This window comes from Lathamus discolor, chromosome 1 (genome assembly GCF_037157495.1).
Source record: "Lathamus discolor isolate bLatDis1 chromosome 1, bLatDis1.hap1, whole genome shotgun sequence".
Taxonomy (NCBI): Eukaryota; Metazoa; Chordata; class Aves; order Psittaciformes; family Psittacidae; genus Lathamus; species Lathamus discolor.
The window spans coordinates 77822219-77848825 of NC_088884.1; the positions used below are offsets into that span (position 1 = coordinate 77822219).

The following is a 26607-nucleotide window of genomic DNA, read 5'->3' on the forward strand; positions in this document are numbered from 1 at the left end:
GAAGTTTTCTACTCATAAAAACCAAAACAGAAAACCTTCAATATTCTGGCATATAGTATAGCAGGCAAAAGCATCTCCTTTTTGGGAAAGTCAAGGGAAAAGGTATGTAATTAAGTATATATATGATAGCATATTTATGACACTGCTACTCTCATCACCGGAGTAAACTTACCTTATTTTTGGTGTGAAGAAATTTACCCCACTCTGCAGCATCTATCTCTGAAAACAAAGAATTGATACATGAGGAAGAGGAAGTAGATCTTTCAATTTCATTTTTCCAAGACCCTGTTTGTTGAAAACAATGATTTTTTTCCCCAAGCAGCAAAATTAGTCTGCTTTTTACATTTAGATGCTAAATAGCTCATACATTTATGATTCTGCTTATTACTGTATGATTCTGCTGTATGATTGCATACATTTATGATTCTCCTTATGTAAGCATTGCATCTCATTACTCTTTAATTTGCCTCTCTTGCACAAGTCCATCTTCCCAATTGTGACTGAACCAGTCATAAGCTATCCTACCATTTTTCAGAAATGGTCTAGTCCATTAAATATCAGCTCGCAACAGAAAATAAAAGAATTATTAGCAGCAGTTAAAAAACCTGAAATAAACACTAGCTTTTAGCATATTTTCCTTTACCATGCAAGTGAGATCTAACTACAGCTGAAAGAAAAAGTTAGAAAAACCTGTAGAATGAAAACCAAGCAAACAGAAAATATGTAAGAACTCTGTATAGCAATGTAGTCTTAGGAGGACATGTCTCTTCCCAAATCTGTCAAGGACCAAACATCTTAACTCTTGCCAGTCACCACTGATGTCCAGAATGACTTGGGGCTATTCAAAAGAAGTCCCAGAAACAGCAAAGTTTCGTCAGTTCCTGCTTGGTAGCACAGGCAGCAGTCTGAGTCACACTGTGAGATACTGACACTTCCACAACTAGGTTTCCAAGTAGTAGTGATAAATTCCATTTAAAATTTTCAGGTTTTGGTTATTTCTCCTCTGTTCCCCAATACAGCAGTCTGCTCTAGAAGAACAACCTACAAGAAATGTGGCCATTTGGCAAACACACAGTTTACCTACAATCAAATAATCTTGCAAAGCATTTTTCCACTCAAGTTGAATTTCAAGATGCTGATCGAAAGATTTTTTTTTAAGGATTTGGGAATTAAAAGTGCAGGAAATTCTATGAAGCAGCAACGGCACAGAAGAAAAGCAAAAATCATCTCATTCTTATGCAACGTCAGAAAACTAAAAATCAACCAGATCACAAGACTCAGCAAAATAATCAATCAACACAGTAGCCAAAGTGTAAAAGTAAAAGTGTAAACAACAATAAAGTGCCATGAAATGTATGTGATTAGTGTATATAAGCATGCACTTTATGCGCAGGGAGAAAAAGCAAGTGGATAAAGGCAACCTTTAGAAAGGTGTCTTGGATTTTTCCATGTAGCAGGGTCTGCAGTTAAAGAGAAACAGCATTGAATGATGTTTAAAATTTTTAATCAGATTTAATATAGCATTTTATTAACTTTCAGTACCAGACTGTATTACAAAGGTCACAAATGCACGCAGACAGATGTGCATGCTATTCTACTATTGATGAGAATGTGTAGCATATTAACAATATGCACAGAAATAAGATCTTAACTAAAACACTGATAAATTATGCATGTTATTCAGAAACTCTATACAACAAAGCTTACTTGATGATAACATTATTATTGCTGTTAATCTAATTCCAACAGCTCACAGTATTTTTATCAGAGCACAAGAAACAGCACCACTGGGTTCTGCAAAGCTGAACTTCTTTGGTGAATATGTTTATCATTTACTCATGTCAAGAACAATAAAAATGTTTCCTTATTCTTTCTTGTCACTGGAAGTAACAGTACTGTACAGGAAAGAAACCTGAGGTTTTGCATTAATCTTTCTAATGCTCACCTAAAAAAACCCACTACAATATTATGGCAGTTCTGAGACAGATTTGAGAAGAGACAACATTAGCTATCACCCTTCTCAACTTCTAATTTTCTGAAATTATTTATGGAAATCCCGTTACCAAAAAAAAAATTGCAAACTTTTTATTGAAAGGTTGATGAGTTTATAACTTTTTTTATATTATGGCAGTACGGAACCATGGAAGTGCAAGAATCAAAACAAATGGGTGAAGACATTTTTGGCACATGCCTGTTTGGCACAAAATGCAAGTAACACAGCAACAATCAATTCATCAGTTTGGAAAACCTAGGACATCTGGGTAGTTACTTTAATATCCTGCTCAGGTCAGTAAGTTAAAAGTTTATCATCAACAGAAAATTGCTGATTTAGATGGACTGAGTCCATTAAGGAAAAAAAAATTAAAAAACATACTACTTTTATCCTTTCTGTTCTGCAGGCACCTGAGCTATGAAGAAACTATTGTTAGGAACCAGGTTTTGCTTCTCTTTGTTGGTAAATAGGCAAAATTGCATACTAGCCTCCAAAGTAAGTGCAAAATGAAAGGGCTCATTAATTCCAGGTTATTAAACAGGTTTGGTTTAGTTTATTTATAGGTCAGAGAAAATAAAGCAAAATGCACATACACGAATAAACTACACTATCTTCAAGATTGCATTGCTCATCCCCTTTTAAAAATTAAATATAATAAAGACAAGCATAAAGCCAGGAAGAAAGAGATACAGAAAGATATTGTCACCATTACATGTGAAAGAAAAGAAGCAAGCACTCTGCTGTTATATTCCTCAGGGGGAGATTGTATCCTCCTAGGACACACTGGCTTAGTCTTAAATTACTGCCCTAGAGGGCAGGGGGGCCCCAAGACTCTTGGTTGATATTCAAGGATCACATACTACAAGCTCAGGAGTGCTGCATCCCAACTAGAAGGAAGTCCAGCAGGAGGGCCAGGAGACCTCCTTGGATGGATAAGGAGTTGCTGAGGAAACTCAGAGGGAAAAAAGAGGCTTATAAATGGTGGAGGCAAGGACAGGTGGCTGGGAAGAATACAGTGATGTTGTCGGGGAAGCTAGGGACCAGGTTAGGAAAGCTAAGGCCCAGTCAGAATTAAACTTGGCTAGAGATGTGAAAGTTAGCAGGAAGGGATTCTAAAGGTACACTGCGAATAAAAGACAGACTAGGGACAACATGGACCCCCTGAGGAAGCTTTCGGGAGAACTGGCTACCCTGGATTTGGAGAAGGCTGAGGTTCTGAATGACTTCTTTGCCTCAGTCTTCACTGCCAAATGCTCTGACCACACCACCCAAGTCTTGGAAGGCAGACACAGGGAATGTGAAAATGAAGACCTTGGGCCCACTGTAGGAAAAGATCTGGTTCAAGACCATTTTAAGAACCTGAAGCTACACAAGTCCATGGGACGTGATGAAATCCATCCGCGGGTCCTGAAGGAGCTGGCGAATGAAGTTGCTGGCGAATGAAGTTGCTGGCGAATGAAGTTGCTAAGCCACTGGCCATCATATTTGAAAAATCATGGCAGTCAGGTGACGTTCCCGACAACTGGAAAAAGGGAAATATAACCCCCATTTTCATGAAGGGGAAAATGGAAGACCTGGGGAATTACAGACCAGTCAGTCTCACCTCTGTGCCTGGTAAAATCTTGGAGCACATTCCCCTGGAAGGCATGCTAAGGCACATGAAAAACAACAAGGTGCTTGGTGACAGCCAGCATGGCTTCACTAAGGGGAAACCTTGCTTGACCAATTTGGTGGCCTTCTGTGATGGGGCAACGGAACTGATGGACAGGGGCAGAGCAGTTCATACCATCTACCTGGACTTGTGTAAAACGTTTGACACTGTCCACACGACATCCTTGTCTCTAAACTGGAGAGACATCAATTTGAAAGGTGGATCACTTGGTGGATAAAGAACTGGCTGGATGGCTGCACACAAAGAGTTGTGGTCAATGGCTCAATGGCCGGCTGGAGACCAGTAACGAGTGGTGTCACTCAGGGATCAGTATTGGGACTGGTCTTGTTCAACATCTTCATCGCTGACATGGACAGTGGGATTGAGTGCGCCCTCAGCAAGTTTGCCGATGACACCAAGCTGTCTGGTTCTGTTGATATGCTGGAGGGAAAGAATGCCATCCAGAGGGACCCTGACACGCTTGTGAGGTGGGCTGATGACAACCTTATGAAGTTCTATTCCACTGGGTTTGTGGTAGTATTGGAATGGGCAGCTAGATACTAGGCTTAGTTCTATATATAAAGAAATCCTTTGGTTTAGTATAATTTGTTATCTTTTTAAAATACGTATAAAAAAAAGTAACCAGAAGCATTGCGTTTTAATTTGCTAATATCTATGGCTCAAAGGAGGCTCAATATTTTATAAGCTTTAATAAGCCACATGTTTTCTTTGCTATAGGTAACACAAGAGAAGAGTGAAGCCATAATAAATGGCTTAGTCTCAACCTCAGCCTTGCTGAGGGAAAAAAAAAAAAAAAAAATAATGTGAAAGAATAAATGCAGTCTCCTGAAGTGTATACAACAACAAAAAAGAATTTCATCTGGTCCAGGTATAAGCTTTTACAAATTTCACTTTATACACTGGGGAAACTATTGTCCCACGCTTCTGAGGAAGTCTATACAGAAACACCTTTAATATTTGAGAAAAATTACCCACTAGCTTGAACATAATGCAAAAGAGTTTTTAGGAAAGGAGGAAGGATTTACATTACTCAAATTGCAAGAATGTGCAAGGCAAGGAGAAAATATTTTAAATAAGCTAAACTGAAAAACCCAATGTTCTGGTTTACATGCAGAACTTTTTTTTTTTTTTAATTACTGTAGTTTCACTGGTGTATCAATCTTCCACACATTATGTTACTTTCTTTAAGGCAAAACTTCAGCTGAATTAATCATCTGTTACATTCAAGAGTCAACGCCAGATAAAAGTGTGCAGAAATGACATTTTGGTCATTATAAAATTAAGTATGACAGATTATAAGAAATTATTAAAGCAGTGGCTATTAAAAACAAACAGATACTGCCTTTCAAAAAACCATCTCCTGAATAAAGAAACAGTCCCTTTGCCTTTCTGGCTTTTTATATCTTTGAGTGAGACTTAAAAACTTTATAGAATCAAGGAATGGTTCAGGTTGGAAGGGATCTTAAAGATCATCTAGGTCCAACCCCCCTGCCATGGGCACCTCACACTAAACCAGGCTGCTCAAGGCCATGTACAACCTGGCCTTCAACACTGCCAGGGATGGGGCAGACACAGCTTCTCTGGGCAATCTGTGCCAGATTATGTATTTTTCTCAAGACTGCCTTCCACTAAATTCTTACTCCTATAGCTCCTATACTGGAATGCACCTTTAAGAAGTTCAAATACTGCACAATGCTAACTAACTTTAGTTACCTATGTAGCTCTTCTCCCTAAACCAGTGGAAATGTTCTTCATACACAATGGGAACACAAAGAAGCTGTTCAGAGTCATAGAGGATTTCTTGCAGAATGGGAATGAGAACTTTCCAAATACTAAAAAAAACAAAATCAACAAAGCATGAAGAATCTTAGCTGTCTTCCTAGCTTTCTAGTTCCTGTATCTTCACAGCTCTTGGACACAGCAGACTACCATCTAAACTATTTTCCCTCTACCCCATCTCCCCCAGCATCTCATCTCTTCCTAGCTCTCTAAACAGACACACACACAAAATTATCCAACTTGTGAAAAAAAGCATGCACATCTTCCAATCCCTTCTGTAAGTTGCACCATTTTTTCTATCCTTGATGCTAACTAGATGGCAAGCTCTTGAGTGAAAGCTCTTCTCCTGCTGTGCTCCTATAGAGCTAAATACAATGAAGCTCTTGTTTGGGAGCTAGGCACAAGAGACTCCTCTTTGAAGCATAGAGCAAAAAGCTGACAAAGTAGGGTTGATTTATCAAGCAACAGATATCTGTTAATTACTCCTATTTTCCATATAATTCCATCTGTTCAGTTTTGAACAACATTTAGCTTCCCATCTTGGGACAAAAGAAAAAAAAAAGAACCTATAAACATTTACTAATGGACCATTCATATGTTCCATCCTCTTTTCCATTTCTTAACAAATGGTTAAGCTACCACAATAGGTCTTAGTTACAATACCGATTTAATAATTCATGAGACTAGACACTTCTCTTGCAACCTGGTAAGACAACACCATACTGTGGTAACACCACAAACATACCATATGTGCTGAATCACTAGAGACTAAACAGCAAAAGCATAATGAGAACATTTCCTTCATACCATACCACATACATCTCAGTCTGAACTATCATATTAGGAAAACACAGCATTTCATATTTAATAGAAATGTTTTCTATCTTGATTTCTTGCAGTGACCACCGCAAAAGGGTATCACACGGCTCATCAGTGACTTAAAAGATCATATCTGCTTTCCCTCATTGTTGCATGTTAGAAAATCGTAAGTTAATTCAGATGTCTGGCTGCAATTCTTGCTCAAACATTGTATTAAAAACCAGGAAGCTTTCCGGAAGCAAACACTCAGGCAGAGGTAAAATTTAAGCTTGTAACAACCACAGACTAGTACTATTTTTACATGGACATACTCATATGTAATACTAGTACACACCTACAGGAAGCATTATGATGAAAAAAGGTGACAAATCACAAAACAAAAATTACAAAACAGAGGCAGTTGCAAAAGAGCTATCTGTGAGTACAGATAGCTCATTGCCAGCACATTCAGAAAACAGTGGCCAAGACTAGCTACTCTATAGTCCAACATTCAATTTGTAAAGAAGAAAACCCTCACACAGAGAAAAACTTTTTCTGCAAGACCATGGATTTCCCCCCGAGAAATCCTAAATGCATGCACCTCATAACACAATTATGATCTGTAGCAGTATAGTGACTTTTTACAATGTCAGAAAGCATAGCCCAAATAAGGGGTTGCCATCTTTTTTCTTTCCAAGCTACCTGATCCCATCTCAGATCTGTACATATGCTAAACCAGATCAGTGACAAAACCATTTAGACTGTGATTTACTTGGATTCTGGAGGCAGGAGAGTCATTTCAAATGCAACTGGTAAGTCAGAAGCGTTTGTCTGTTCTTAGCAAACAAGCCCACATCTCTGTCAACGGAACATCAAGAAATTGTAACATGCACATATTAGAAATTGATTCTCACCCCCCCCAAAAAAATACCTAAATGGGCCTCAAATATTATTTTATTATTATGCAATAATATTGTCCCATTTTAGATTTAAAATCTGAAACACCAGATCGAATGCAACCCACACGAGAAAGGATGCCTTGACTCAGAACATTTTAATTATGAAACTATCTTTTATACCTGTGAAGGTACAGAACAAAATCATGTTTTACCCAACAACTCAGAATCAAAGCACTCTGAAAAGTACTGGAAATTGTACACTGCACAATACAAGTAATGTAAATCCACATTTAAGGAGATCAAATGTGTCATTTCTAAAAGGCTGCCCAGAGACTTTCTGAATTCACCACCCTTGGATGCTTTCAAGACCCAACTGGATAAAGCCCCAAGCAACCTCGCCTTGAGTTCAGAGTTAGCCCTTTTTTGAGGAGGAGGTTGGACTACAGACCTCCTGAAATCATTTCCAACCTGAGTTTTCCTACAGTTTTTCACAATCCAGCACACCCTGGATTAAATACTAAAAGTTTTTAATTGTTATAAACCCAAATTGTGTTCTCTGATTGTTGCAAGAATGGACACTGGAGCTTTAAACTGCACAGTATTAGCAACTGCTCTTCAGAAACCAAAGGGTATAAATATTACTGCCAGAATGAAGACCCTAGGCCCACTGTAGGGGAGGATCGGGTTTCAGATCATCTTAGGAACCTGAATGAGCACAAGTCCATGGGATATGATGAAATCCATTCGTGGGTCCTGAAGGAGCTGGCAAATGAAGTTGCTAAGTCACTGTCCATCATATTTTAAACACCATGGCAGTCAGGTGAAGTCCCCAGTGACTGGAAAAAGGGAAACATAATGCCCATTTTCAAGAAGGGGAAAATGGAAGACTCAGGAAACTACATACCAGTCAATCTCACTTCTCTGCCTGACAGGATCATGGAAAAGATACTTCTGGGACTCATGCTAAGACACATGAAAAACAGTAAGTTGGTTGGTGACAGCCAGCATGGCTTCTCTAAGGGCAAATCGTGCCTTACCAATTTGGTGGTCTTCTACAGTGGGGCTACAGAACACTAGGATAGGGGCAAAGCATTAACATTACCCACCTGGACTTATACAAAGTATCTGACACAGTTTCACATGACACCCTTGTCTCTAAACCGGAGAGAAATAAATTTGACGGATGGACCACCAGGTGGATAATGAATTGGGTATATGGCAGCACACAGAGTGCTGTCAACAGTTCAATGTCCAGCTGGAGACCAGTAACAAATGGTCTTGGGTGTCGGGACAGAGCCTGTTCAATATCTTTGTTGATAACATGGACATTGGGATGCTGATGGCATTAAGATATGTGGTTCAGCTGATATGCTGGAGGGAAGGGATGAGATGAAGAAGGACTGTGACATGCTTGAGAGGGGGGGCAGTGCCAGCCTTATGAAGTTCAACAATGAAAAGTGTAAGGTCCTTCACCTGGGTCAGGGCAATCCCAGGCACAACTACAGGTTGGGCGGAGAAGAGATTTAGAGCAGCCCTGCGGGGTACTGGTTGATGAGAAACAGAACATGAGCCAGTAGTGTGCGCTCACAGCTCAGAAAGCCAACCGTACCCTCAGCTGCATCAAAAGGAGTGTGACCAGCAGGTCGAAGAAGGTGATCCTGCCCCTGTGCTCTGCTCTCCTGAGACCCCACTTGGAGTACTGTGTGCAGTTCTGGTGTCCTCAACATAAGGAGGACATGGAGCTGTTGGAACAAGTCCAGAGGAGGGTCACAAGGACAATAAGGGGGCTGGAGCACCTCCCATACACAGACAGGCTGAGAAAATTCAGGTTGTTCAGCCTAGAGAAGAGAAGCTACATCAAAACCTCATAGCAGCCTTCCACTATATGAAGGGGGCCTACAAGGATGCTGGAGGAGGGGCTCTTAATTAGGGACTGTAGCCATAGGACAAGGGGTAACAGGTTAAAACTTAAACAGGGGAAGTTCAGGTTAGATATAAGGAATTTCCCTACTGTGAAGGTGGTGAAGCACTGGAACAAGGTTGCCCAAGGAAGTGGTAAATGCTCCATCCCTGGCAGTGTTCAAGGCCAGGACAGAGCCTTGGGTGACATGGTCTAGTGTAAGGTGTCCCTGGCCATGGCAGGGGGGTTGGAACTAAATAATCTTAAGGGCCTTTCCAATCCTAACTATTCTATCATTCTACAATTACATTAAAAGAAATACTGTAAAGAACTACTGATACCTTGACTTACTATCGCTAAAAATACATTAAAAAAAATTTGAATACAATGATAACAATTATAGCCCCAAGTTTACCACACCATCAAAGCCTGTGCACTTTTTACTGCCTACATGAAAAAGCTAAGATTTATCTTACAATCACAAGGTGGCTATGACTCCGCTGCTCTTTCATAATATCAAGGGCAATAGCTTGTATAGAACAAGTATTTAAACTCCCAAGGGACAAGTGAGATTACTTTCTTGATCTGTAGAGATAAGTTTCAAAGTAAACCGCTTCAGAACATTTTGTGTGTAGCTCTTCATGCATTTGGAATCTCAGTGCAGCTCAGTAAGGTAGCACCTGTACACTACAGAACATGCCCATTAAAATTTGTTTGCTTCTACTACGTTTGTTTTCCTTTCTTCTTCTTACCTAATTCCTAACCTCCTTTTAAGAAGTCACATACTCATCTTCTCAAGGAAAAACCTTATTTATACAGCAAAAGAGGGGAAGAAAAACACATACAAGAAAATCATGTTCTCTACACTCTACACAATCATAATCATAACTGAAATGCTTTCTTTGGTATGCTTTTCTCAAGTGTTTCCTAAGAATAGAAAAACTTAAAACATTAAAGATATTTTGAATATCCAGATTTTGACTTCTAAATGACATTTCTAAAGGGACAGAACAGATGTGACAAGAGCCATTTTTTTTCAACTGATTTTTCAGTCAAATGAACAAGAAAGATTCAAAGTCTCTTTCCTACAAGGCAAAGCACACTCTTGTATCACACTTACCATTTTCATCTCCAGCTGTTTTCCGACCATCCTCTGGGGAAACATGCACCAGCTGCAGAATAAGGGGTCTCCGGGTGACAACTCCAGTACCTCGTGGGAGCAGATCCCTCCCCACAAGACTTTCCAACACAGAACTCTTTCCACTGCTCTGAAAATTGGAATACAGCTACATGATTTTCTTAAACATCAAAATGCTGTAATATTTTAGTTTCAGCTTGCTTTCATCACCCCTGCAAACAGCGGGCAATAGTCCTCTGCTATACAATGCCTGAAGAAGTGTCTGACAGACCTGCTGCATATAACAGCGGTATCACACTGCATATGCACTGAAGGACAAAAGTCAGCTACAAACCAGCAACTGTATAAACACGACTGGGATACTTAAAAAGCTATGTGACACTTAGAAAATACATGTGTCTGCATGGCTTCTATCTCTTAAGACTTATATCTTAATATCTTAAGATACTAACTACGTACACTTGAGTACATTAAGCTATTACAATCTTACATTCCTTTGTTTGTTTTTTCTAGTATAATGTCTTAACCAACTTCATAAATGCACTATTTGATATGCTATATATATAAACATTGTTTTATACTGTCTCTCCAACTTTGTGTACATAGAAGTATTTACAACTAAACTGACTGCAAATATCTGTCTACATAATAAAAAACTGTAACAAGTTATGAAATACTTAAAAAGCTGTGAAATTACAAATATGCTTTGAGAGTCTTACATTTAAAATGTTCTTCTGTAGAATTTTTGTATAAAATGCAGATTTGGACTATATGGTCCAATAAGAAGCTGTGAACATATAGGTTTGAAATGTGATTCAAGACTACTACCATGATAAAACTAACCATAAGCAAACAACAGACCCAGATACGTCAACCTAATACTTTGAAAGTCTGACCAATAAGGTTTTGTCTTCTTAACAGAACTGTATTAATCTTTTACAGTTTCCTTCAGCTGGATAGTCAGCATGGGCATGCCATGAGAAAACCTGCTCTGACAATCATTGCCATCAGCTAGGAAATGTTTCTATAATAAGGCTGCTACCAAACAATTCTCTTAAAAACCCCAACGAAACAAAAAAATCCCAACAGATGCTTCTGACAGCTCGAATGTGCATTACTGCTCTACAATCTCAATTCAGCTTTCCAGTTCTGAAAGAACAGATTCGAGCCTTCAAGTAAATCATAAAATGTGCACATAATGTAGCATACCACAAAAACAGTGTTAAATATCTTTTAAATATCATACATTTAATGACATCATAGGTGAGTTTTCTAAAAATGAAAAACAGATCAGCAGAAAAGAAGCAACACAGCACTATCAAACAGCATATATCTAACAGTGTCATAAGACAAAATGGGAACATGAGAGGATCAGAACCTGTTAAAATAGGACTTAAATGCATAAGCACAAAACAAATATTAAAATACAAGGTCAAACCCCTAGAAAGCTTGAACAACAGCAAATGAAAATCTTCTTTTCTTCTAACACTTCATTGTGTAACTATGCTTTATGGCATACAATGTCATCTGTCCTAAGAGGTGACTAACAAACCAATGCAGATTGTGTATATTTTTCAAAGCAAATCTAAGTCAAATTTGACAGCAGTGAGATCAACTATTTAGAGTACGCAGGGAGGACAGGGTCACAGGAAACAGAAATACAGCCTTTTTGCTTCAAAAGACTCTCTTAGAGAGTAATTAATAATTTTCTTATTCACCTGATCTTACCCAATGAACTCTGGGCACCTTCCATGCAAGGAGCTTATGACAGGATATTGGTCACTGAAATCCTACCTAAAACTCACTGAAGAACAATCTGGCCAAATCACAAACTAGCTCTGGAATACTCCCTGCAAGAACTGCCATTGTAGCAAACTTCTCAAGAATTACTAATATTACAGAATGTGAAAAAACATTTATTTCAGAGTGACAAACAACAAACCATTTCTTAACAAACTTCATAATTTAAACCACATGGAATGCCTATTCAGAAAAATTAGACATTATTAGAGTTCATCAGTGGCACTGGGAGACAAAAAAAAAAAATGCAAACCCACCAGGGTTTCACTTATTAAAAATATTTTTAACATCTCTTGAGCCAGGTTTCTTACTCATGGGTAGAACAGTCTCAAAGGGCTGGAAGTGAGACTCAGAGGAAGTAGCTTCTCTGAGCATATAATTCAAGTAAAGAAGGGTTAGTATTACATAGCTGAAGTCCTCACCAAAAACCTCAACAAGACAGGAAACCAAAATCCATGGCACCAGGTGTTGCACTCTACTGCTCATTGTTTCATCCTTCCAAAAGAGTAGCGTTAAAGGAAGCTGAGATGGGCACACACCAAACTATGTATAGAACTGAAACGCTGTCTTACACCATTCTCACAGTTATCTTTGGATGTAGAAGGAACGATATGGATCCTTTGTAAATATTAAGTCATGTATTAGATATGACACTACAGAACTCCACACATCAGGAAATTTTTTCAAATTGCATTATGTTCCCTATTAAAGCAATCTGTTCTTGGAGCATAATACACTATCTAATGACGCACTCCTTAACCTGGGTCCCATACACATCCATTACCAAGAACTGTCTGGGAAGTGGTAAGAAAAGCAATAAGCACAAAGCTTGTATTTTTTCTGCCAGCAGGAAGAAGTGAAGTATATGGGTCTTCCCAGAAAATAAATTCAGTTCAGCCAGTTGTTCATGCAGCAAATTTAAGAGAGAGACTAATACTGATGACCAGAGGTACCACAGCATTTTTAGGAACAAGTCTGCAGCAGCATCACACTTGTTTTGTCATCTTTTGTCATCTTTTTTTTTTCGGCTCATCACGATTTTACCCATGGACTGAAATCCATAAACTCTTTCCACAACAGGTGCAGAAAAGCATTAACAAATTCTAACTTCTTATGGCAGGTCAGTCTGGACCCTAACACCTGACCTTTATTTGAATATCTAAAAGCTATGATATTCAGAGGAACTTCATAAGATTGCTCAGAAAAAAAGGGCAAATACAGAAACATCTATCTTTGTCTGTTGATTCTTTAACTATTGTATCAAACTTCCACTGTCGAGTGTTTAAGACTCTGCTCTGTTGACCATGGTCAGTCTCACAGATAATTCACCTGAGTTTGATGAACGGTAAAATCATTTTTCCCAGAAGTACTAAGACGGTAAGAAATGAGGCACACAAAGGCCTTGTTTTATTTCAAGACACTCTGACACATAGATGATGTAAATCTCATCATCTTTCGCACTGCATCCTTAAGTTATATTTTCATAATTGCCAACACCATCTTCAAGCTAATCTAAAACAATCAAGGATGAAGGGCAGAACAACACAGAAACAACTGTGCAGTTACTCATTCAAATTAAAAAGCTGAACTCAGTAAGAACTGTGATCCACTCCAAAAAGCCAGAATCTCTACTGTTCAACACTCCCAATGATCTTGCTTCTGCTTCCCTATCCTTCATTTCTTCTTTACTTGTTCCTGCATATTTCAACCTTGTGCACTTACTGAGTATCAAAAGGCATATGTTCCCATCCACTAAGCTAATCCTTATGAGAAAATTTGTTTTGCAACTTGCTGTACTGCTAACCACATTTTTCAGGAATTCAGCAGCAATGCATGACAGAAGCAGACACAGCACATGACTTTATAATTGTCCAGCTTCATTAATAGCAAGATATGTTACTTTAAAAACACTTCAGAGTTGCTGACAAGACAGTTTGTATTGAAAACTTAAGTAACACTATGAAGAACCATTCCCATTTGTCCCAAACATTTACTTAATTGGCTGTCTTACTCTTTTTCCAAGTCTTCATTAGCATTCCTAATTTTAGAAGGCATGCATGCCATAGCCAACAGCATGCAAAGATGCCTTCTTCATATCCAAGAGAACCCTGACCCAATTCGCTTCCACTATTGATAGTTACCTTCTACTTTGAGCCCCATCTGTAAGTACAAGGGCCTAGAAGACCCTACTGGTGAAGATCAAGGCAAAAAAAACAGCATCATGTGCCTCAGCCTTGTCTGTATTCACTGTCACTAAATCAGCCATCATACCACAGCAAGCCCGTATTTTCCTCAATACTCTTTCCCTCTTGAACTTCCAGCACCACATCCGCAGTTATTCTTGTTGCCTTTGATGTCCCTTATCAGTTTCAACTCTAGTGGAACGTTAGCCTTAATACCATCTTTGCATATGCAGCCCATGTTTTTATATCCTTGAGCAGCTTGTCCTCACTTCTATCTCCTGCACGAGTCTTCTGTGTAGGTGCTCAGTCATGAGTTCCATCCACAATGCTCTCTTTACATGATTACTCATTTGCCTGAGCATCTGTATGGACTACTGTTTTGTGCTCCAATGAGATTATCCTTAAAGGCATGTCAGATCTCTTGAGCTTCACTGTCCCGTAATTCACTGTATCCCACTACTTAGCTCAGTAAATAAGCCAAAGTCTGCTTTTATTCCTAAGAAGTCCATGCAGCAAGAAGGCATAAACAGAAGACTCACCTGGATTCTTACTGATGCACAAGAAATCATGAGATTTTTTTTACAGTCCTTTGCTCAGATTGTTGATTATTGCATATTTCAAGTATTACCAAAATTATAAGGGACTTATATTGGCTGCAACAAATTCCAAGTCATCTTACAACAATCTGCTGACTTCCCTCTGTCTATCTTTAGACTTCTTAACCGCTTTGTGGAGCCAATGTAAAATAAATCATCTGTGAAAAAAAAACCTTTATAAAGAAATCTGTCCAATAAACTACTGGTGAACATCCAGTGAGAAAACTGGTTAAAAGGGGTGTACACTTTGTTTCTTGCTTTTGATAGGACAAACTGATAATTATTTTATTATCTGATCAAACAGGAAAAACTGAAAAGAACTCCCTACAACACAATACAGATGTACTCAGGAGAGCACAAGAAAATAAAGAGGCAGTGGTATCAGTATTCCCAATGTCCTTTTCAGTAGCACAACAATAACAAACCTTTAAGAATGACAGTAAAGAATTGTGAAGTAGGAGAAATTTCTCAGTGAGACACAGTAATTCCTGAAAAATTCTCTTAAGAAAAGCAATGCATCTACCTTGACAACAAAGGCAGAATGGTTGCAATTTTGCAGTTTCTGTCATAAAAGAATTGTAAAAGCCCTGCTGGCCAGATCATGCTCTTAGCAATACATACATACACATACAGTTTACTATATTTTAATTCTTTTATTTTAACGTAAGTTAATACATTTTTGCTGGAATCTCTTCAGAAATATTAGCCAGATAGGTGCTTTGAAAAGAAGTTCTCTGCAGTAACTATCCTGGAAGAATTCAGCATGCTGTGACTAAAGAGCAGCAAATTTTATGTTTTTTCTCTTTCCAGGTTTTGCAAACATGAATTATTCTGAAATAAAAAGTCAGCACACATGCAATTCCAGCGCAGTTCCACAAGGGAACTGTTTTGGTTGGAATAGCAATTGTGGAAAAATTTTCGTATGTAAACTATGTGAACCATGCTAGGCTGGTTCTAAACAGCCAACATATCTGAAAATGTATTTACTAATCAGAAGAGAATTTTGAAGTTACATGCAGGCAAAATGAATTATTGTAATACATTCTTTGAAACAAAATTATACTTCTAGAAAGATGCAGAAGAGGCCAATTCCAACTTGAGAAAGCAGTGAAACCAGCATAGCGCACTGCTGGCTTTCACAAAATACATTTTCTCCATGAAGGACCTTGACTGGATCAAACGACTGCTATTCTTGCGGGCCATTCCCCATTCACTGGAATAGAGAGCTTCCCTGAAAGAGTGAGGAAGAAACCTGAAGCCACAGGAACTCCCTCCACAGTATGTACAGCAGTACGGAAAGCCGTAATTTGAATAGCTCAAACTTCTTCAGGAATCCTTTATTTACACCATATCTAAATGTAAATACATGCCAAACAACAGCAAATAGATAAAAGATTGGCTGATTAATTCTTTCTCAAAGCATGAAATCCTGAAGTCCTCCAATAATTCACTTAAGAAAAAAATACCTCATGTAATTAGAAACAACAAGTATAGAACTTCCCTATGTTAGATCATGGAACTGTGATATATGAAGACACACGTTTCAAAGCCGTGTAGACTGACCTCACACAGTATTGCTTATACTGCTATTTTCACAACTTTTTCACTAAAATTATTCAAAACAAAGCCAAACTGTGTCTTTAAATTGAAATAGTTACAAACAAGAGATTAAAAAAAAAAAAAGTCAACCTTCTGACTGCTATATGAACAAATCTGTTCAATGAACCACTACAAGCCATTTTCTCTCCAGATGCTGAAACACATTTGCCAGGGCAGTCTGCCTGAATGCTCTTCCCCTTCATTTTCCTGAAAAAATGTTTCCTTTGCATCATCCTCCATGGACAACAGACCTCCTTAGACCTCATAGCAGCCTTCCAGTACCTGAAGGGGGCCTATAGGGATGCTGGGGAGGGACTCTTCGTCAGGGACTGTAGTGACAGCACAAGGGGTAACGGGTTAAAACTTAAACAGGGGAAGTTTAGATTGGATATAAGGAGGAAATTCTTTCCTGTTAGGGTGGTGAGGCACTGGAATCGGTTGCCCAGGGAGGTTGTGAGTGCTCCATCCCTGGCAGTTTTCAAGGCTGGGTTGGATGAAGCCTTGGGTGGGATGGTTTAGTGTGAGGTGTCCCTGCCCATGGCAGGGGGGTTGGAACTAGATGATCTTGAGGTCCTTTCCAACCCTAACTATTCTATGATTCTATGACAAGATATAAGATCAATCTGTTCTAATTAAAATACAGGTTTTCCAGGAAAAACAACTGCCAATCATAAGAACAGGACCCTGGCAGGAAGCATACAAAACTGGGTGGGGGGGCAGTAGGGATGGAAACTCTCCAGCTCTTCTACAGCTCTCCATTCTTCCAAAATAACTGGGCATTTGGAAACAAAAATCAGTATCTTGATTTAAAGATGCCAACCACAGAAGCCTTCAAGGCCCAGACAGTACATTTTTTCAGAAACAGAGAGAGAAAAGAAACAGCACAATGCCAAACGTTCATACTATATAACTTTAGCAGCAAAATTTGTATTGCATCTGGTAAATGTAAACAGCTAATAAACGTCAGATTCATTTTGCTGCTTGTCTGAAACACACACCAGAACAGCCAGGGCACGATTCAACAGGAGCAAGGGATGGTAAAATGGAAAACAGTTGTGCCCAAAACCAGATATAGTGAATGTCATGTATCAAAACAAATGAAAAAACAAACCAGGAAGTTAAAAAACATTTAGAAGAAAAACCAAGCTGTCCTCAGCCAGCACAGCCAGCACTGAAACTATACTCTAGTCACATCCCCTTTTACAAATGTAGATACGAATGTCTTAGGGAGGAAGATGCTCCTGAGTGGAGCTTGGCACAGGGTTTTCCTGTTGCTTGGTACAAGCTGAAGTTTCCTTCACTTAAAACTGACTTTCTGCCACCACAATGTAGGATACATTGAATTAAGTGAGTAAGGTGAAGTGGCTTAAATTTCGGTTCCCTTGACTTTCCCTGGCAGAGAAAGGTCACAGAAGCTCCGTAGAGAACCTGAAGTTTAAGACCACAATACTAGTCTCTCTCAAACTGGATGCTTTGATACAGCATCCACCGGATTCTTTTCCTCATCCCAGAAGCTAGGACCATACATTAGGCTGCCATAGCTGTCAACTTCTTAACATGCATACTACCATCTTAACTGTTTAGCCTAACAGAATATATGGTTATACGTATTCAAATGCTCAGGGTGTTAGATCAAGAAACCTTCCTCTTTGGCAACAAAAATTGGTTGTTGAAACATCAAACATGATACGCTAAACCGCAAAAAAAGAAATAAATGTAATGCTCATCTGTGAGAAACCACAGAGGCTAACAACAGCTCTTTTGGATGGAAACATCCAACAGAACAGTTTACATTAAATACTATGAACTACACCTCCCCATTTAAATTCCCAAAATAGCATTATCTGAAGACTGAGCAAGTCTATATAAACATTAACCTGAAAGGCCATTTAAAAATCTCATTTTGAATTTCATTAGTTGCGATATCAATTTAACCTGATGTCTCTACTAGAATCAACACTTCCAAGCGCAGATAAAGCCCACCAACTTGTTTTTATAATGTCAGTATTGGAAGAACCTTACTACAAAACTGACACTAAAGTTTGTATAGAAGTAGGTCTTTGACTTCTAAAAACCCAAAACAGATTCAAGAATTAATGACCTGAAAAAGATAAAGGCAATTCATTTTTATACATCTCTAGGCAGATAGATATTTTGGGGTTTTTTTTATTTATTCTAAAATTCATGCCCACTTTCATAGCGTACAGATTTCGTTTTTGTGATAGTATCTATGTACCCTTAGCATACAAAAGACCATGCTAATCAAACTTTTTTTTCTTCACCTTGCTTCCTTTTATCATAGTTTTAATGTGTTTGGCTGAGGCATTTCAATACCACCCTGCTATTCCTTACAAGCACAGATCATAAAGCATTTGATAAAACATCAGAAAGCTGGGTATTACAGTATTACTGAACAAATATTGCTTATATAGTATTCCTCCGGGTTCTAAAAATGAAAGTAAAATACTGAATGAGTCAGGAGAAGGTAGGTGGAGAGTCAGGGGAACAACAGCACACCTAACTGGGAATGGCAAAAAAACCCCCTCTGAAATAGTGATGAAAAGCTGGGAGTCTGAGGGTGCTCTCTTAGTTCTATTAGCACCAAAGTCTTCAAGTTCTTAATAGACCCCTGTACTAGGATACAGAAATAACTTACATGGTATTTATGTGGAGAATGAGAAGGAATTCTCATATGACTGAGTCATAGGAATACCACTAGAAGTGTGAGGCCACTTCAATTGCTCACGATACAAAGACAGTAGGAAATGAACCCTGAAATAACAGAGGAGGTGCAAATAGGACATGGGAAACAGAAAACATTCAAAGCTAAATGAAGGACTACACGCAGTTTCTAGTTCTACATACTCTAGAATAAACTTGATGCACACAAGTAGAAATAAATGAGAACTGAACAGACAAGCACAAACCAATAAAAGGGTAGAAAAGAGACACAGAAGACAGTTGAGAAAAATAAACAGCAAAGCTATTTTAAAAAGGGCTTTCCTTCTCCTTGCTGAATATGTAAAACAGGTCATTTAAGAAAAGCAACAGACAAACTGGAGGGGAAATAAAAAATACAATCCCAAATATAAATCAATTAACAGAGAGATACAGAAATCTTAAATGGCAGCATTTGTTTCCTACAGAGAAAAACTGAAGTGCAAAATCCAAAATTATCTGTGTAGATTATTTAAAGAAGAAGACTGCATATGCCAGGAGGCTACAGACAAAACAACTGTGTGAACAAACTCAAAGAACACTTAGCCAAAAATACCGCCAAGAAATAAGTGTTTCAAGGCATATTTCAAAAAACCATGGAAGCAAACTACCAGCAGCAAAACTATCTGCTCCAAGGCCATATGTGAGACCTCTCAAAAAATCTGGTCTACAATAAACTAACTTCAAATGAATAAAATAATAACATTTTATTTAAATTATTTTAAGACTGACTGCATAAAAGAACCATCTACAGAACTACCCTGTCAGGAAAGACACTTCTTCCAACAACCCTGACTAAAACAAAACAAAAAACACTCACAAGATACAGCTTGCTAGACATATTGCTATATATTCTCCTGGAGTCTATAAAGGACTTTGCTTTGGCATGCTAGGAAATACTACACTAATTCAAGGGGTTTTATGAATATACTGTATACAGCACTGAATACATCTTAATACTGATGGGTATGACTACTGAAGTAAAAGGTGTGCCAACACTGTCTTAACTTCTCATATTACGTACAGTAGATGCTGAAAGTTAACTAGTTCAAAGTTGTTTAAAAGGATGACTTTTTTTTAGAAAACACCACTTCATTGCATTTCATAAAGTGAAACAAAAATATTTGCTTACATGTCACACCTTTGCCTTGCACTTTCTGTTGCAGAATTTAAACCAGCTTGCCTGTATGATTTTTAATGTAAAGGAGATTAAATGTCTTCCTAAAGTGATGAACTCCTGTTAGCAAGTACCTAACAGCGCTTACCAGTGCAAAGTCTCTCGCACCAATGAAAGTATTTTAGATCTATTTTATAAAGCGGCTGGTATAAAGTGAATTACTTTATCTGATTTATACTGATAAAACAGAACGACAGCTGGTTGCCTCACAACCAGTATGACACTATGTCTGGCTTTTAGCAAACCTACTCTATTCTTCAGCAGTGTGCAAGCTTTAAATGTGGTCTAAATCATATATTCAGATCCCTGGGTGAAGAGTAGTTGGCATTACTTAGGTAGGCACGCTACTGTCAAGTAACATTACACATTTAAAAAACACTGTTGATTTCACAGAAACAAAAAGAGAGATTCATTAACTTTAGTTAATCACAACTAAGTTTTAGTTGTGTTTAACTTTTTGGTTTCAATTCCCTTATGACTGCTGCAGTTCTGGTCACACTGCTGCCAAAAGCCTTGCTAAAGACCGGCATCCCACTGGCATAGATCTTAAAGGGTCTGAGCTATCTTCGAGCCCATCAGCAGCACTATCGGGCTGAGCAGCACACACGGTAAATGTTACAACCAACAAAGGCTGGCTTTGCCTCTCACCTTCATTCCCTACCAGCAGCTAGGACAAAGAGGTCCAAACTGCAGTAGAACTCCCAGAAAGGAAAACGATCCACACCTGCAAGCTGCCGTTCCGCTCCCACATCCCTTCTATCCAGCCCTCACTTCACGGCGGCTGTCAGAGAGGGGAAGCCATCGACTAGCGACGGCGGTCATGCCGTAGCCCAGGGCCGGTAGCGGGCCCACCCAGTGTAAGGAGCAGACGCGGGGCCACGGGCGAGACGAGGGGCAGGCCCTCCCGGCAGCCGTCAAAGCTCCTCGGCCGTTCAAACCGCTACGGAGAAGTGCGAAGGGGAGGGAGGGCGGTGGAAAAGGTTACAACTACAAATGGTCACCCGTTACAAATAGTGAAGACGCAGAGGAGCCCGGAGAGCTAATGGGTGGGAGAAGGAGGAGAGGTGCGGGCAACCTTAAGCGTCCCGCCCGCCCTCGGCTGCCCGCGTCCCCCCATGCCCTTGGCGGGGGCAACCTCGGGTCAGCAATACGGGAGGCGCGATGGACGCCTCGACTTTGCTCTCAGAGCGACGAAGGCCCGCGCCGCACTCTCCCGCTGGCTCACCCCGGCCTGGCCTGGCCTGCCCCGCCTTGCCTCACCTGCGTGCCCACCACCACGATCTGCGGCAGCTGGATGATATCGGCCCCCACTGTGTTGAACACATCCTGCAGCTTGTTAATGACGGGGATCAGCGCCTCCATAGCGGCGGAGGAGGGCAAGGGTCGAGAAAGGCGTCGGCGATGAATGGGCGCGACGGGCAAACGGTTCCCGTCAGCCGCCCCCTCCGCCTACCGCCATTGGCGCTGGCCCCCGCGCACGGCCCGGCCCCCAGCAGCCTCTGCGCGACCACCGGGCGCAGCTCCGCTCTCGCCAGGCATCACGGGAGTTGTAGTGAGGGGTGAGGGCGCGCGCGGGCGCCCTCTGGGGCGGCGGCCGTCAACCGTCAACGTGAACCGGCTCCACCCGGACGGAGGAGAGTTGATCCTCAGCGAGTGCTCTTGGGGTGAAGGCGTTCGAAGCTCAGGCAGCGTAGTCGCTGTGGTCTTGTATTACGAGCCACTCCCAGGGTTTATTCTATCCGTCGGTACAGACAGATAAAGCTGACCATCCCCAGCGATCACCAGTAATGGCGCAGCCTGCGGGTTGAGGCGCTACAGGCAGTCCATGATCGTTGCCCCCCCGGCGTAGCTGCTTGAGGTGGTGTTCAGCAAGCAGCATGAAATAGCCGCGTTTATTCGAGGCACTACGCTTTGTAAACTCTTGAGAAGCAGGAAAGAACGAACCGTGTGCCCTCACTGCCCTTGCCACTACTTCGCCAGATGCGGCTATGTCGGTGTGGCTGCCTGAATATGGCAAGGAAAAGTGCTGAATGGCACGTTGCTAGACCTTGTCAGCAACTGGTGTCACAAAGCAAAAGAAATAAATTAACAAAACAACTTTTTAAACGGCGCCATTTATTCTGTTTGCTTTTTGGTGGGCTGTGTTATACAGAAAGATAGAAGAAAACTCTCTCTTAGGAAAATTAGTTGTGGTGAGAGTTTGTAGCAAGAACCTGTCTGATATTTAAATGTCTTCACCTTGAGTGCATTTTCTCAAAGACAAATTATGACTATGCTGCCCTGAATTGAATTCTGGCTTTGTCCTTTCCTGTAAGCCAGCAGAGGGAAAATGTTTCCAAAAGTTTCAAGTTCTAGATGGCATTAGAATTTGTATTCTTGTTCTATCCAAATTAGTCTTTGCCAGTCTTCATGTCTTGAAACCTTCAAATGTTGAAGAAAAGAACATACAAAAGAAATATGTTCTTATCTGTATCTCTTTATTACAAAGTTTCTCATTCTTACCCAGGAAATGTCATACTGCTTGTCAGAGGACAAATATTTTGTGATAAAAGCATAAAGATGGCTAAGCAAATTGAAACAGTCAAAAATTAGGGTATTCATCACAGAGAGAGAAACAGTCAATGCATGTAAAACTTTGTGAAGAAGGTTCTGAATGGTGTGTTTGTGAGGGGTTATTGTCATTGCCACTCTGGCACACTTAGCCAGTGGTTTCACCCATTAGCTTTCATTGTGCTGCAACCAATTGCTCTCAGAGTTCATTAATACCAAGATGCCATTTGGCATCTGCCTCTCCAGCTTCAGGGACAATAGTGAATGTTCCCCGCATTGTACACCTGACACAGAAAATACTCTTTCTAAAGGGTTTCACATTCTTTGTGTAGTGTGGAGCCTCACCTCCTTCACTGAGTCCCTGGAAGGAAAAGAAATTAAAGAATTCCATTTGCACAGGAATAGAAGCTGTGGACAGCCAAAGTATGTAGGTAACACCAGCTTATTTCTCTGTGTAAATCTCTTCTCTCTTGCTCCTTTCATTTTGCCATATGACCTCCTGGACGCCACTGTGAAATGGAGCAAGTGCAACCTGGTTTATATTTTAATTTAGACCAGAAGTGGGACATCTCGGAAAGAATGTAGATCTGGAAAAGAGTCAGAGAAGGACAGCAAGGATGATGAAAGGTGTGCTTCAATACCAAAACCAACTAAGAAACTAGGAGTCATCACTTCTAGCAAAAGAAATGCTGGGGGCTAGGGAGGATTAGACGTCTGTGTAACCATTAGCAGCCTGGAGTGCGAAGAAGAGTCTCAGTTTTGTTTACTCTGCCTTCCAATACAAGTATTTTGAAAGCATCTAATGAAAATAGGAGCCAGAACAGAACAGAACAAAGACAGTAGCCCCTCATGGGTGGGTTGGTGACCTGTTTAGCTCCTTGCCAAAGGATGTTGTAGACAGTAAAAGTTCAAGTTGATTCAGACAGTATTTGGACAAGTTTAAGGAAGAGAAATGTACTGCATGTAAAAAAATAGCTATGCAGGAATCAAATCTAGCTCTGGATGTTTATGAGCTGACAGTAGTTGGAAAGTGTTGTGCAGAAGCACTGTGTGCTCTTGCACTTTAGTCTGTCCCACTATGTCTGTTCTTAGAATTTTATCGGTTTAGTACTTCAGGAAGCACACAGAGAAAATATCAGTTGCTGAACCAAGTGGAGATAACCTAGCCTGCACTGCAGAGATGTGGAAAAGCCTATTTAGAGCTGGATACCCAAAGGGAGATGCAAAGTGCAGGTGGAGGAACAGAATCAATGAAGGAAAACAAGAAGAAGGTACTGAAGAAGATATGAAGCTAAGAAACAGCAGAATGCAAAGCTTAATACATTTTACATTTCTGGCTGAAAAATAGATGGAAATCCCTCTGCTGTGAAGTGTCATGTCCTGCACCAGCTTACAAACACCAGCACTTACCTCAACCCAGCTGGGGACCGTGATGAAGTAACAAACATTTTAACAAGCAGTGGTCATCTGTAGCTTTAACTGTAACTTTCATGGACAACTTACATTGCACGAAGCATGGAACAGAAAGATCTGATAAAAGGCAGTAGTCATCACACTAGTTATTTACTAAAAGTTAATTGACAGGAAACAGGAACTGCCACACTGAATCTGACCTGGTATCAATCTACCTCAAAATTTCATCTTAAGACTCTCCAACATCAGCCCTCGGGGGAAAATATAGAAATGCAGTAATAAGATTTTCTGATTCCAAAACTGTGTATTAAATATTTTTGATACTGCTGTATGATCTGATGTAGACAGTTTAATATTTCTTGTGGTTTATGCTACTGGAAACTAGATTGCTTTATTTACCATATAATAGGTATTTTGCCCATCGTGGTACATTGTTGACTCCAATTACATCCTGTGACAATAAATTTCATGATCTAATTATGCATAGTGCAAAAAATCAATTTGGCGTCAGTTTTAAATTTGTCATCTTCTAATTTCATTATGTTTCCTATGTTAGAAAGTCAGGAGAATAAAATTTCCAGTCTTTCTTCTCCATTATATGAATGTCTCTCTAGTTTTGCATCATCATCTGCTTCCATGTTTGCTCAGACAGCCAGAGTCTCTTTATATTGACATACTGACAGCTGCAGAGAAGTCATTTACCATTTAACTAATTTATGCCAGACAAGATGGCCACAAACTAGCACCTCAGTAAAGCATATTTCCTTGCCATCGTATTTGTCTAGAAAAATAGATGTTTGATTACTGTACTTAAATACATCAAGTATGTAACACGGCATTTGCCCTGTATGACTAGATGTAGTCACACTGTTTGTTATTGCACACTTAGCAAAATAGTTCTGTAAACTGTTCCTTGGTAATGTCACCTTCTGGAACCATGCAATACAATGAATATATGGGTCTGGCAGAGGCTGATTTTTATGTGAAGCCAAATTGAATGGTGTTTTTGTATTCTCCAGAGCAACCTCATCATAGGTGTAGTAACAGTTTCTCATAGCACTTATTGCAGATATTGCACAGTGACCACCATTAGAAGCCGAGATAAGTTTATGAAATCCCTTGACAGAGTGACCCTTTGTTTGGATGTTTTACACAGATTTTAGAATCTGACAGATTCCAAACCTTGCTTCCCCCCTGCCCCCCCCCCCCCCCCCCCCCAATAGGAAGCAGAAGTCAGGGGTTTCAAATCCACAGTCCAGGGTTCTGCAGGGTTGGCAAAGTGAGCTCTCCTACGCACTTCATCTGGCTGTAAGAAGGTCACAGTGCTGACAGAAATCCCCAAGTTACTTGTTACCTGTGCCCAGCCCAGCCTCTGACAAAAACAAAATAATCCTGCAGCAGGGATGCAAATTTGCTGGACAGTACAATGAACTAAACAACTGAGAGTTCCTTTTATTTTCTCACTCTGTCCATAGGGAAGCTAAGCATCTAAATTCATTGAATATATGGGGTGTCACACAACTTCTTATAAAACATGCTTGCAGAACTGAAAGTAGATTTCAAGCCAAGGAAAGGACAGGGCACAGAGGGTGAGAGCTGCAAGCAAACACAGCAGTCACACAGTTCGTTCATCAGTCAGTAACAGAGCCCGAGCACTCTGGGGTTTGAAAGACATCAGCATTTCTGACAAGACCAATAGAGGCAAAAGCTTTGGCTAGAGGTGAAATAACCTTTGCGTCATTCTGAACTGCTGTACAACAGTGCTCCTTCACCCCTGCAACCGGGATGGCCAGACTTCTTGGAATAACAAACAGCTGCTTCAGTGAATGATTTTCACCACTCCAGTGGTTTGCAGTCCAACTTTGAGGTGAAGACCTTTTACATTAGAAGACCAAGGTTTTGGGAATAAAGGCAATAATTTCCTGTCTGCTATCAAGATAGTAAGTTTTTAGTGGAAGACAAAATGCATACTTGATTAGCCACTAGCTGATGTACTGTAAAATCAAGATGAAAATGAAGAAAACTTTATCCCAACCAAAACTTGCAGGCATTCAGGGAGGAATTGAGCTTGTATCTTCTGGTATTTTAAATACTAGATTTAATATTTTAAATTGGGCTCTCTCCTGTGGTCTTTTAAAGATAAAATCATATGCCAAGAAGAGCATTGTTTCTTTTCATAATACATGTTTTCTTATGCGTGCTGCTTTTTGTATTATATTTGGCACAATTTTAAGTTTAAATTAGAAATAATCAAGCACATGTGATTTACGACATCACAGCCTGCGTATGATATTAATGGATACCTCAAGTGTATCTTAAGCTTTTTAGTTCAAGTCAAGGTTGCAGTTCTGGAGTGCGCATCTGATGTCATACCTGCTGTGCTTTGCAGGTA

At 39.9% G+C, this 26607-nt stretch overlaps 1 protein-coding gene across 4 annotated transcripts in view; it reads right to left on the reverse strand.

Moving 5' to 3' along the window:
- Positions 1-21760, reverse strand: part of DNM1L (dynamin 1 like) — a 42334-nt gene extending 20574 nt beyond the window's left edge. Inside the window, exons 1-4 of one of the 4 annotated variants that reach the window (XM_065681577.1) lie at positions 21513-21760; positions 10162-10309; positions 1422-1460; positions 173-219 (exon numbers count right to left, since the gene is read on the reverse strand). In XM_065681577.1, coding sequence (XP_065537649.1) covers positions 173-219; positions 1422-1460; positions 10162-10309; positions 21513-21614 — 336 coding nt within the window. In that variant the 5' untranslated portion in view covers positions 21615-21760. The remainder of the gene's footprint in view (positions 1-172; positions 220-1421; positions 1461-10161; positions 10310-21512) is intronic. The other 3 variants (XM_065681592.1, XM_065681584.1, XM_065681600.1) reach the window with 3 other exon arrangements.
- Between the last annotated feature and the right edge of the window lie 4847 nt (positions 21761-26607).